The sequence below is a fragment of the Pteropus alecto genome, unplaced genomic scaffold (assembly GCF_000325575.1).
Source record: "Pteropus alecto unplaced genomic scaffold, ASM32557v1 scaffold155, whole genome shotgun sequence".
Classification (NCBI taxonomy): Eukaryota; Metazoa; Chordata; class Mammalia; order Chiroptera; family Pteropodidae; genus Pteropus; species Pteropus alecto.
Window position 1 is genome coordinate 9956645 of NW_006438113.1, and position 12358 is coordinate 9969002.

The 12358-nt window shown below is 35.8% G+C and overlaps 1 protein-coding gene across 6 annotated transcripts in view; it reads right to left on the minus strand.

Moving 5' to 3' along the window:
- KAT6B (lysine acetyltransferase 6B) overlaps positions 1 to 12358 on the minus strand; it is a 165777-nt gene that overhangs the window by 31299 nt on the left and 122120 nt on the right. For all 6 annotated transcript variants that reach the window (XM_025049354.1, XM_015592264.2, XM_025049353.1 and 3 more), the window contains exons 10-13: positions 11744 to 11859; positions 9763 to 9904; positions 6463 to 6624; positions 3236 to 3329 (exon numbers count right to left, since the gene is read on the minus strand). In XM_025049354.1, coding sequence (XP_024905122.1) covers positions 3236 to 3329; positions 6463 to 6624; positions 9763 to 9904; positions 11744 to 11859 — 514 coding nt within the window. The remainder of the gene's footprint in view (positions 1 to 3235; positions 3330 to 6462; positions 6625 to 9762; positions 9905 to 11743; positions 11860 to 12358) is intronic.

The following is a 12358-nucleotide window of genomic DNA, read 5'->3' on the forward strand; positions in this document are numbered from 1 at the left end:
CATGGAATCTTGATAACATGGGGGGGGGGCGCGGAGAGAGAGAGAGAGAGAGAGAGAGAGAGAGAGCGAGCGCGCACGCGCGTGTGCGTGTGCGTGTGTGTAGACAGAGGTGGGGAAGACTTTGAAATTTTCTGATTGAGGAAGAAAGGGAATCTCAGAATCCGGAAGAAATATATGATATCTATCAGCTTCAATGTGTGACAGTCACATTTTCCTCTACCCACTTAAGTTTTGGGCAAAGGGTCACAAAACCCATGAAGTGCTTTATGAGCAGGCTAGGAGTTGGTACCCTTTAGACACTCTGGCTAAACTCTGCAAATGACCTCCTAGAGAGCCCTGCTTTGACAAATCCAGACAAGCTGTCCCAGGAAGAGAGAGACAACTTTACTATAAGGGTAGCATTTGGTCGGGTGGAAGACCATTCTACCTCTTTTGACTGGCCGCCTCTTTTGAACAGTGTTCAAAGCCTTAAATTCACAGGTCTTTAAATGCACAAGATACATTCTACTTCACCCACATCTATGATCCACTGTGCAAGTGGGCAAGTATCTTCAGCTTCCTAAACTAGCAATATTATAGACGCCCCCTCCCAAAAAAGATTTTCCTGCCTTACAACTTTTATTGAAATACTGAAAATACATTCCCTGACCAAAAGTCCTTCAGGCTCATGTACAAAATAGAAATAAAATTAATATAACCATTTAAATGTCCCTTAAAAAAACAGATTTTAGAAAACCCATAATCCTGGTTATCTGTTTTGCCCCGACTTCTGAATCATGAGGCTGACAAGGATTATAAGAGGTCTGGAGTTTAACTCCTCTTGTGGCAATAGACTGGATCTAAATCGTTCTAGAAAGATATTTATCTATTATTATTTTAGGTAACTCCAAAGAAGATGCTATCAATTTTTTTAGCTTCATACTCTATCTTCTTTAAAACCTTTGTAGCTAAGGATTTTTTTTTTTTTTTTGGCTTTAAATTGAATTTCTATTGGCTTTAGACCACTTTCAATTTTCTTTGATTATTATAAAATTCTTCCCCTGGTCTCCTCTAAAGGAATAACACCAATCCCTTTTCAACTTTATTCAAAACATTCAACACATTCCTTAAGCCAGTACAGTATAGGGGCAATGCCAAGGGTACAGGACAGAGAAAACCTGCACTGCACTGCCTGGACACACTCTCATGGATGGCATTCATCATGATGTCCCTGAGCCACTCAGAAAGGTTCTACTGTGTTCCATAGTTCACATCTAAAAATATAGGGTAGACGCTAATAGTTTTCACAAAAATGGCTGACATAAAGAGTTAACATTTGAAGTGAAATGTCTTCGTTCCTGGGTTGTTCTCTTACAAAATCAGATCGTGCTGTATGAATAAGATGCTACTGAATTTATAGACTTGCATTTTTACCTGGTAAGTATCAGTACCTTTTTAATTTTAGGTAGAAAATTATCGTGGGCAGTGATCATATCACGTCGGAGATTCAATTCAAATTAACGAAAATACTTCAAATGCAGATTATTGAGTGCACTGTCCTACTGAATACAAAGAAGGTATTCAAGGAGTTTACAGTAAATTGAAGTATGACACCTCAATAATTACCACGAAAGGGTGAATTATGTCTAAGTGCCATGCTACAGAGATATGGAGCCAAGAAGGGAATGAGATGAAATTCTCGGAGGTGGGGTCAAAAAGAAGAGGCTCGTGAGCTGGCTCTTAATGATGGGTAGGATTCTGAAAAGACAGAGGCTGGGGAAGGAGGAAGGTCATTTCAGGGAAGGGATTGCAGAGACGAAGAATGGAAGTATGGGAACATTTTCAGAATATTTGAAGAAACAGATTAGTAGATGAAAAAGCCTATAAAATAGGCTGGAACTAGATGATGGAAGATCATGAACACTGAATAAGGAGTTTGCCTTATTCTATAGGTATGTGGATACTATCAAAAGTTTAAGTCTTGAATGTCTGCTATGCATAACCAGAAATTATAATACTTATAAACAACTTATGAGTGGTGGCCACAAAAAGCTCCAGAATAAGACAACTGGATTTGCCCTTAGAAGTGATTACTACTAGGGCTCTGTAAAATAAAAATGGTGAACTCCTGGTATGATGGCCCTCCATGGGATACCTAGATCGGGAAAGAACACATAAGACTAGGGTAATGAGTTAATAACTAGAAATGTTATCTGAATGTCCTTCAATGTCAATGGATCACGCCAATCAGTTCGAAACTGCTATAGTTATTTTATAACCAGATTTTAACATTCCAATATCTAACAATAAAGATTTAGACTTAACATATTTCTTCATGATTTTCCTTGAGCATGATTACATTGTGTTTTCTTGCATTTGGTATACCTTATGAAGATGACAAAATTTCCTAAATTTTCCTTCTTTCAGTTTAAAATCAGACAAACTACAGTCTGGTAATGAAGAAACACACTATTCCTAGTGACAGATATTTACATGGTCAGAAATGACTATTCTCAGTGGATACCTGGCTTTTGTGTTATCTGGATATTTTGAATCAATTCTCCAAGTGTAGCCTTAACATATCCAATACAATATAAACAAAGAGAAAAACACAACCATTTTTCTTACACTGTCCTGTGCATACTTTTATATAGTATTGCGATTTTAACTGAGGAGACTCAGAAGATACAAGTGTGTATAAAAATATTTCTTGGGCCACCTCTAGACACAAACATTATAATAACTTCCATAACAGAAAAGGGAAATTAACAAAATGAGATAGTTATTTCTCCCGGAGAGGCTCAAAGGATTGGCTACCTACAGAATTGTTTTTCTAAAGAGAAATATTCCTTTTCTGCTCTGTACTGTATGATTATAGGCAGAATTTTAGAAAGCTGAAAATCCTTTTAAATAACACTTTCTTCAGCTTTAATCGCAAATAATTGCCTCTTTTGGTGCTAATGAGCATGAACAGCATGGAATGGAATGCAATTCTGCCGGTTCATTCAAGGTAATGGCTTTGTGAGCTAGTGATACTGCTGAGAGATCTAGTCTCAATTTCCTAGAGTACAGTAAGTGAGCAGCAGTAAATTTTTCACTTGAGAAAGATTTTCTAAGCTATGTAAATATAAATAGAAAACGCATTATCTATTGATAAAAACAACAAAGTAGGTTAAATAAAGTTTTACGTGTTATTCTTTCCTTTAACAGCCATCGGCCTGCTGGATCATGAAAGTAAATAAAGCGCTTCACTTACTGAAATCAATGAGAAACCGTCCAAATCCTTGCCTTTGGTGCTGGGGCATGATCATTATGCAGGAGACATTATACTTCTGCTGGCAAAGCTTTTCCTGAGGGAAGGAGAAACAGATCAAGTATGTCAGAGCTCTGCTGAAGTGGGCAATTCCCTGCACCTGCCACTGTCTTTGTACAATAGTCCACTTAGGTGAGCCAGTGTTAGGTGAGGATCAAGCAGAATAATTCTACTGTTAATCAATCAAAACCATTAGCTAACGAGAAACCATCAACCCCAGGCATGCCTCGCAATTATGCCTTTATTCTTGAAAGCCAGTGCCATAAAATATGAATAAAAAATCTGAAGAAATATGAGCCAAATGAAACAGAACACAGACAGTATGTAAGAAATGCTTTCCTTGTTCAAACAACTTCAGAGCGAAAAATTAAAAAAAAAAAAAAAAGCCATCCAGGGAGTCTTCCAGTGGGGTAAGTTAGGACTTAGCCAGCTACCTTGCTAAGTAACTTACAACTCTGCAACAGCAATCTGTCTATTGCCTTTGAGCAACCACCCAAGTGAAACTAAAATAGTACGTGTGTGGGTAGATTTGCACAAATACATTTCTCCTATGAATAAAAAGTCAAAGTAAAAAGCTAGAGAAATAATTAATCTGCATTTCGAACCAGGAATACAAAACAAAACAAAAGAAAAGAGACAACAGCGGCAAGAAACCCCAAAGCCTACAAACAAAAGTGAGGCCAGATATTACCAACACCCTGAAACCAAGAGAAAGATTGGAAGAATACGGTGGGAAACAGTTCTTAAAGAAGAATTTGCAATTTGGGGGGGATGTGGCATTAGAGCAGCAATATTTTATTCGGAGTACACAAAAGTCGCCAAAACCTACACAGAGAGGATCTGAAAAAGTCTTTTAAGGTTGGGAATGCCCTGGCCAAATATAAACCACAAATACGACTGACCATAAATGGCAATAACCACATCAAAGAATTACTTCAGAACACCCAGATCTTTAATGAACCTATTTGAAAGATCATAGGAAATGGTTGTGGAAAAAACCCTATAGGGCAGAATTAAAGATTTCTTTGTGAAAAAGATGTGCTTCCAACTTTTGCACATTTGTAGCTGTCTATGGAGTCTCTAAGAAATGAGGAGGAAAAAATAACGTGTCAGTTTTCCTAAGAAACAGGATTGTCTATCACTGAGTGTGCATATCGATGGCAAAGATTCAAATTATTAGCCTATTTTGCAAAGTTAGACAAATGGGTCATTCTATCTAAAAAGAAATGTACCCTGGGTTAAAAGGATTCATCCTTGATGCCATTCTTTTCTTTATCCTTGATCTATTCCTATCTATTCCTAGATTTTTTGAAATCCAACCCGACAGTGATCCTCTTTCTCCTCATCTCCCCCACCTTAACACATGTTATTATAGCTAAATCCTAATCTTTGGCTAAAATAACTGTTCTGCCTTTCTTTCCTATTTAGAGTCATCTATTATATACTTGGAAAGTCATATGAATGTAATAATTTACACGGAATTTTTCTAGATCATCTTGACCATTCTCTGGCTATAGCCTATAGAATTCGGTTTAAGTATAAATTCCAAAGGGCCATAGTCCTTCACATACAACTGACATATTAGAATATGGTATTTGCATCTAGTCTTTTTAACATGGTTATTTTTTAGATTAATTTTTGTTTTACCACGCTGCCAAGCAATATTAGTATTCAGAGTACAGTAAGAAATGATAATACTTGCTGTCGTACTATAAAAGAAACAATGACAAAAATGAGAAAAGTTTAGCTTGTCCTGAGTAAAACGTGGACCTGCTGCAAGGAAGAGGCAGAGATGCAAACTGCAAGGGTCATCACCAACTGTTAGATCCAGAGGCCAACTCAGGACAAGGCAGGACAGGGACAGCAGGCACCAGTAAGCATCAACATTTAAACTCACATACATGTAAAGAAACATCATTTTCTAACAGGAAGGACAATCATGACCACTATTCTTTTTAACTCTTTGGTTAAAAAAAAAAAAAAAAAAAAAGGTCTTTACATACCTATAGAAAAGGTAAGATGGTTTATAAATTATATAAGTAGATTTCCTATTTATTGTTTTGTGTTGATGCTCTGTCATCTTCTGATTCTGCAATGTGCAAATTAATTTTCTTTTTTTCATTTTAAAGCTTTACCAAACTTGTGGATTAAAACACTGAGACGGTTTCCCATGAGGGCTGTTACTTACTAGAATTTTTGTTTATGGTCTTTGGGTTGATTATTAAATTTAGAAAAACCAGTTTGACCTTCATATATATTCTATCCTTTGATCTTTCATGAAAATGGCATTTCTATAATATATTCCATTTATAATATGTAAGAGTTTATTCATTAAAATTCACTTATCACTTAATATGAAAAAAAATGTTTCATAAAAGAAATAAAATACAAAGTTTGGATCATTTACCTTCTGCCTGCAAGTCTCATAATTATCACCCTGGCACATTAATCTATTTATTCCCTAGGTGCCTAAGAAAAGTTAAGGTCACTACTCTGTAAATATATCCAAACTCGGTTTTCCTTTATTACATATAAGTTATTGTTTCTCAGAAGCCTTTGAGCAGATAATCGCTCTGAACCAATGAAAAAGACAGAATATATCCACTCAATATAGCAAAGGCTGCCCTATGTTAACAGCTAGAGATACTTAGGCCTTTTAAAGGTGAGGCTGCTTTAGATCTTAAAACAATAGCACAGAGAATAAAGGATGAAAGAGTAAAACCAGTCATTATATCAGCTTGACTGTCCAAATGCCAACATTCCAATTCACCGAGATACTGATAACCACAGAGGGAATGCAACGAGGAGAAATGAGAATTATCGCTTAAATGCTACATTACACTGAAACCTTCATGTTGACACCACTTAGGGGAAAAGGGAAATAAGCTTAACATTTAGAAAATCACATATGCTAGGTGGTCTGCAAGGCAGCAATTACAACATTATGTGGATGCTGGCAATCAAAAGAGCAAACAGTGCTGAGGTCTTTACACACTTCCTAGGCACGATGTTTGTTTGTTTTTAATGAGCTCTGAACAAGAATCTGAGCTTTTCAGAAACATGTGTCACTTATTCAAATTATAGTCATAAAAAAGCCCTGTTCAAAAAATTGGGCTCTACCAAAAACATTCTGAAAAAGAAAATGAAGGTCATACTGGCTCTTGTTTTACCTTAGAGAAGTATCCAACCAGATGACAGCCCTTTTCATCATTTTTTGTAAGTACATAAAAAAGGAATGGCTCGACATCATAATACAACGTTTTGTGGTCCAGGAAGAGCTTGGCTAACAAGCAAAGGTTTTGGCAATAAATTTTGCTCATATTCCCATCAACCTAGCAAAGAGAAACAGACAACATTATTTAACATAAAAATACCACTCAGTATAAAATTGTTCTTTTAGATGGTATTTGAAAAGCATATCATTTTGTTTCCAAATCCCAAACTGAGAGATTAAAACACTCCATTAATCAAGTATAAAGTTAACCAGAAAATAGCTGTCACTTGGCAAATCAGAATTCTACCTTTTCTCTTAAGTTATGGTAAATTTAAGATAGCTTAAATTTCTCTTTAAGCTACCTGAAGAAAGGCCAAACCACTAACAAAGGAGTAACTTTGATTTCCAATTTATTACGAGTAAAAAATGATCAGGCATGTCCTCTCTGTCTGAACTAAGCAAACCTGAATTAAAGAAGCGTAAACAAATCAAAATATTGTTCAAGTAAGTTAAACTTTATGTTGTTTTCAAAAGGGCTTCACATAAAAATAAAATAAATGAACTATATTATTCTGATTTTTCAGAAGTGAGGATCAGCAAAAGAGGCTTCCATTTTGGTTTTATCCCAAGCATCATTTTAAATATAATTGGAAAAGATAAAATTTCTGTGTTGGGAATACTTACAGAGAAAGTGAGATGAATTTCAACCTACAATAAGTACCATGATTACAGTCTACTTTTCTTCAAAATAAAAGAATCAAGCTGTGATACTGATGGTTACAGACAAGAGGCTAAGTACAGATGCCAATTTCTTTGATCAAATGTAGTTACTTGTTGAAAACAAAAATCACAGCAGATTCAAGAAGAATTTCCCCAGCACTTTTCTTAGGGGAAATGGATATTTGCTAACCAGAGCTCTTTAACAATGAACTTGACTGTTCTTGAGTCTCCTGTGGACCATACAGGTTCTCATATTGCACAAATTATTTTTAGACTTCATATAACTATTTCCCTTGGATGAAACCTAGGTCCCACACATAGCAACAAAATCAAATATGGGCAACGGGCACAGAGGATACATACAATTCTCTCTTTAATTAAAGGAAATTTTTATGTACTTGGGAGTACGGTCCTTTTGGAAATGGTAGTGCATTACAAAAAGAAAAGACGAAGATGTATCTGTAAACCAGAAAAATAGAGACCGCAATGCCAAAGCAAAATTCTTACTAGTTTTGAAAGGTCTAACAAGCATGCTTTCAAGAGCGATAGACTGAAGATACGAAAGTAGTAATCTGTGATTATTCTTCATTTATTTTATAAGATACTTAGGGAACTACTAAGAGAAGTTTCCTATATGCTGTACTCAAAGTATTAGCTTAGATTATAAAATAGGGACCAATGGCACTTATCCAGTCCAATTCCTTCAATTATTTTTATAAATAAATTTTACAAATCTGCTTCTGATTCTTTCTCCCTTTCATCTCTGTATGGTCTAAAAGCACCTGCCCTGAAATAGCAGACTATTCTTACAAGCCTAACAAGAATACTTCTCTTACTCTTGAGAAGATGCTCCTGCATTTATGAGAGCTTCAACCCCACAGGCAGATTCATGCTATCTATTAAAAATTACTTAAAGCCAACAATTTGTTCTGTCCTTTGGGAAACAATGAACCAGTGATTTCATTTTATTTTGGTTAGAAGAAAGGATCCAAGGCATCAAGGAAGAAGCCAAAAGGAAAGCTGAACTTGTGATATTAGGTAAGCCTCAACTGAGAACAGCTCTGTCGTCTCAACTGGTTGGGGCTGGCTGGGGAGCATCCCAAGACTAACAACAGGAAGGACAAGCAACTTGCATTTGGCTTTCCCCCTAGACCAGTTGTCCACACTGGGTGTGATTTTGCCGTGGAAAGGACATGTGCAACCTGAAGACATCTTTGGTTGTTACAACTGGAGGGGGTAGTGGTATTTTTGGTATGTAAGTGGACAGAGGTCAGGGATGCTGCTAAACAATCTATAATGCACAGGATGGCCCCCTGCAACAAAGAATTACCCAGCTTGAAATGTGAATATTGCCCAAGTTGAGAAACCCTCTGCTTACCCTTTAGTAAGAACTAACATATCATCCAAACTTCCCAGCAACAACCTTCTTCCTTCTAGCTTGCCAAAAGAGCCTGATTATAACCAATTATTTAAATTACTAAAAATTTAGTAATTTTTAAAGCCTCTCCCTATATCATAAATACAATGCAAGACATTATAGATCAGAACTAAAGAGAAATGTGGGGCAGAGTAATAATAAATTTGAGTCTGAACGATTCAGAAAAAAGAGAATCCTAAAGTAAAACTGTACTTCAGAGAAAGAAATTATCATGTCTACTGTACAAAGACAGTACAGTACCCAGGAATGAAAAATAATGCACCAAGATGGGTATCAGAAAAGAAAACAAGGGAGGGCAATGGAAGTACTCAACTGGAGTGAGTGAAGAGAATAAAGGAGAGAGTTAAGAAGCCCTGTGCACAGGCAATAACGTGAAAGGAGGGTATGGTCTCCTCAAGGTAAAACTGACTCAGCTAAACTGGATCCCTGAAACTGACAGCAGAATATGATTAAACAATAAAGTGATATAGAGACAATGACCTTTTGCAACTAAATTAATTCTGAAAACACAAAATGTCTTCAAGAACCCACAATGACAGACATATGACAGACAAGGGGTTCCTGTGAACAGCAGAGTTCTCCAGGGGTGGCCACCCACCCGCATGGGGGGAGAGTCCCAACATCTGCTGGGGTCTCACCAAAAGGATTATCAACTCTGCCAAGAAATGGATGGAAACACAGGTGGTTGTGTACTGAGGAGATATGTGCAGCTGCTCAATTCCCTGGAAGAGTGAGCACCTGCCAGACACTGGCTGGAGCTGCTGAACAAAGCTAATTTCTCCTGCCAAAGAAAGTAGAATTTACAAAGAGCTGAGGAGATCATAAATTCACTGGTGAATATATCTGGTGCAGACAGGGGTTTGGGGAAGACAAAAAAGTTAACATGATGAAATAGGAATTCATTATCAATCTAAATGGTTGCTTAATATGGTTAGATAAACATTCCAAAACATGGAGATATTTTAAAGAGCAGTCTGAATTTTCAATGCCGAAATTGAATATACTTTGCACCTTCTAGAAACAATTCAGTACATAATCAACATTTAGAAATTCTAGGTTTCAAAGCTGGATTTTGTTTGTTTGTTTATACATGCTTACCTCAAATACTGAAAGGTCTTTCCTTCGGTAAATTTCATTTGCTGGAGGATGAAACCATCCACATTTCTTTGAGTGTCTTAACAAAATATTTTTACTTTTCATATATTTAAGACAGAATTCGCACAGGTAAAGCTTTGGTAACCTGTTAAAATTTTAAAATATAGAATATTTCAGATTGATTATACTGTTTAGGCGAAAAATATTAAATATTATTAGATATTTTCTAAGTCATGGAAAGGCTGTATAATAGCATTTGAAAGAATTAGTTTCAAAAAAAAAAAAGAGAGAGAGAGAGAGAAAAGCCAGCAGTAAAGAGAATGTACAAATTTTACACTATTTTTTAACATAATGATATTCGCGCCCTTTACTTTGTGAACAAGTCATCTGTTTCCTTAGAAATGCCCTACAGAAAGAAAGGTTTTCAGACTCGGAACTACTACTCTAAAAACCAACAGTGAGGATGGCATCCTCTCAAGTAATCACGTATATTTTTCGAATTTCAGATTTAACGTCATAGTTTCAATAGTATGTATGGTCAGTGGTGAACCTATAATAATATTTTACCCAGAAAGAAGTGAATTCATTATATTTAAAATCGCTCTGGTCTACAGCCATGCCACCCCGAACAAGCCCAATCCCGTCTGATCTTGGAAGCTAAGCAGGGTCGGGCCTGGTTAGGACAATTCCAGGTGCTGTAGGTGTAAAATAAATAAATAAATATTAAATAAATAAATAAATAGAAAAAATAAAATGCTCTGTGTACTTATAAGGCGGAAGAGTTCTAGAATTTAGTTGTTTCCAATTGTATCTATGGATGAGGTAACTTTATAACATTTTTTACTTGTACCCTATCATGCTTCAATGGATATTGCTAGTATTTACCAAAAAATGTTCAGAAGCACTTTCAAGGTTTTTGGGGTATAATAATGGGGAGAAGGATTTCGGAGAGAGTTAGATACAGACTCGTAATAATAACTTCAAATCTTGGACTTACATGTAAATTTACTCAAAACTCTAAGAACACACAACTTATGATTACCCATACAAATTAAAGCTCATAGGTGTGTTTTAAAAAATTGTACAGGAACACAGAGCCAAGCGATATAAGCTGGGAAGAGAAACCAAGACTCCTGACAGTTTACCTCTAACACCCTCCTCATTCTCTCTAGTGAGATGACTGACCAGACATCCACACAGTATGGAATAGGAAAATATTTATTCTAGACACAAAGGAAGTGTGTGATTACCATCAACTCTGTAGGCTAAAAAATTTGAGAAGATACTAATAAAGTGTACCCTGATGTATAAAAAATAAAAAAATCTGTTCACAAGATACTTAATACTTTAAAATATATTATTAGTGCAAGACAATCTCACAGCTAATCTTAGTTCAATGCAAGCGAAAACTCTAGTATCATTATTTTCTCTTCACTTTTAACAAGTTAGTCACAATTGGCTTCAAAGTAAAGATTTGGGGAAGGGTCTCTTAAGGATTCCCATTCCCACCTACATTCTCCCATTTTTCTTTCTTCTGCTATATTTCAGTAAAAATTTTGAAAATAAAATGCCAGAAATCAGAGATAAGACTAACTAGTTTCCTAAACTAACTAGGAAAATGAAAAGGCAACAGAGAGAAACTACCAAATATTTTATAACGGCTAATTTTTTTTCCTGACTTGGTTTCATATACAAACAACATTTTCCTAATTAACCAAAGGAAGAAAGCATGGTCTGTCTAGCAGCTAAAAGGCAAAATTTACAATGCCTGTATAACTATGGAGTGTTAGGAGTTTACATAGAACTGTGAATACTAATAAAAGATATTGGCAAAAGTAATAGTTTTAGAAGTACTTAGAATCCACTATTGAAATTTATGTCCTAAAAATCATCTAATTCCTGCTTGAGAATGGAGAATTTTCCTTCCTCCCAGGTACAAAATTAAAGGTATATATTTATATACCTGCCAGGCTTATTCCATTACCTTGCATATTCCTGTGGGTAAGGCGAGGAGTACCAGGTTTGAATTTCGTATTTCCCAAATTCTATTACAGAAGGGTACCGGCCACAGTCTTCCACTCCACTTTCACACTCTATTTTCTGTCAGAGAAAAAGAAAAGATAAAATTAAAGTATTAGAAGAGGATTTCTTCACTCACGTTTTAGTTCTGCCACCAGTGGATATGAAAAACCATCAAGACCAGAACATTAATCTTAATTGTGAATTTTCATGTTGTTGAAAAAATATTACAGGCCTTCTGAAATAATATATGAATGTTTGTATGATATTCATATATAAAGAAACTAAAAAAACAATATCGCCAAGTTAGGAAGTGAGTATGTAAATACATAAAAATGTCTATCTGCTGCAATGTATTAAAACTGAGGAAATTATAAGATGGGGAGGCCATTATATACTCTTACAGTCACCTAGTCCTCTACAAAACAATATTTATCTGAATTATAATTAAATAATCGATTGTGATGTCTGCAGTTAATACCTGTTTCCTCTTACTCCCCCTACTCCTGTGCAATAAGCAACACAAGTTTAAGAACTCTGCCTGCTTCACTGTAGAACACCAGGATCTAGCACAGTGCCT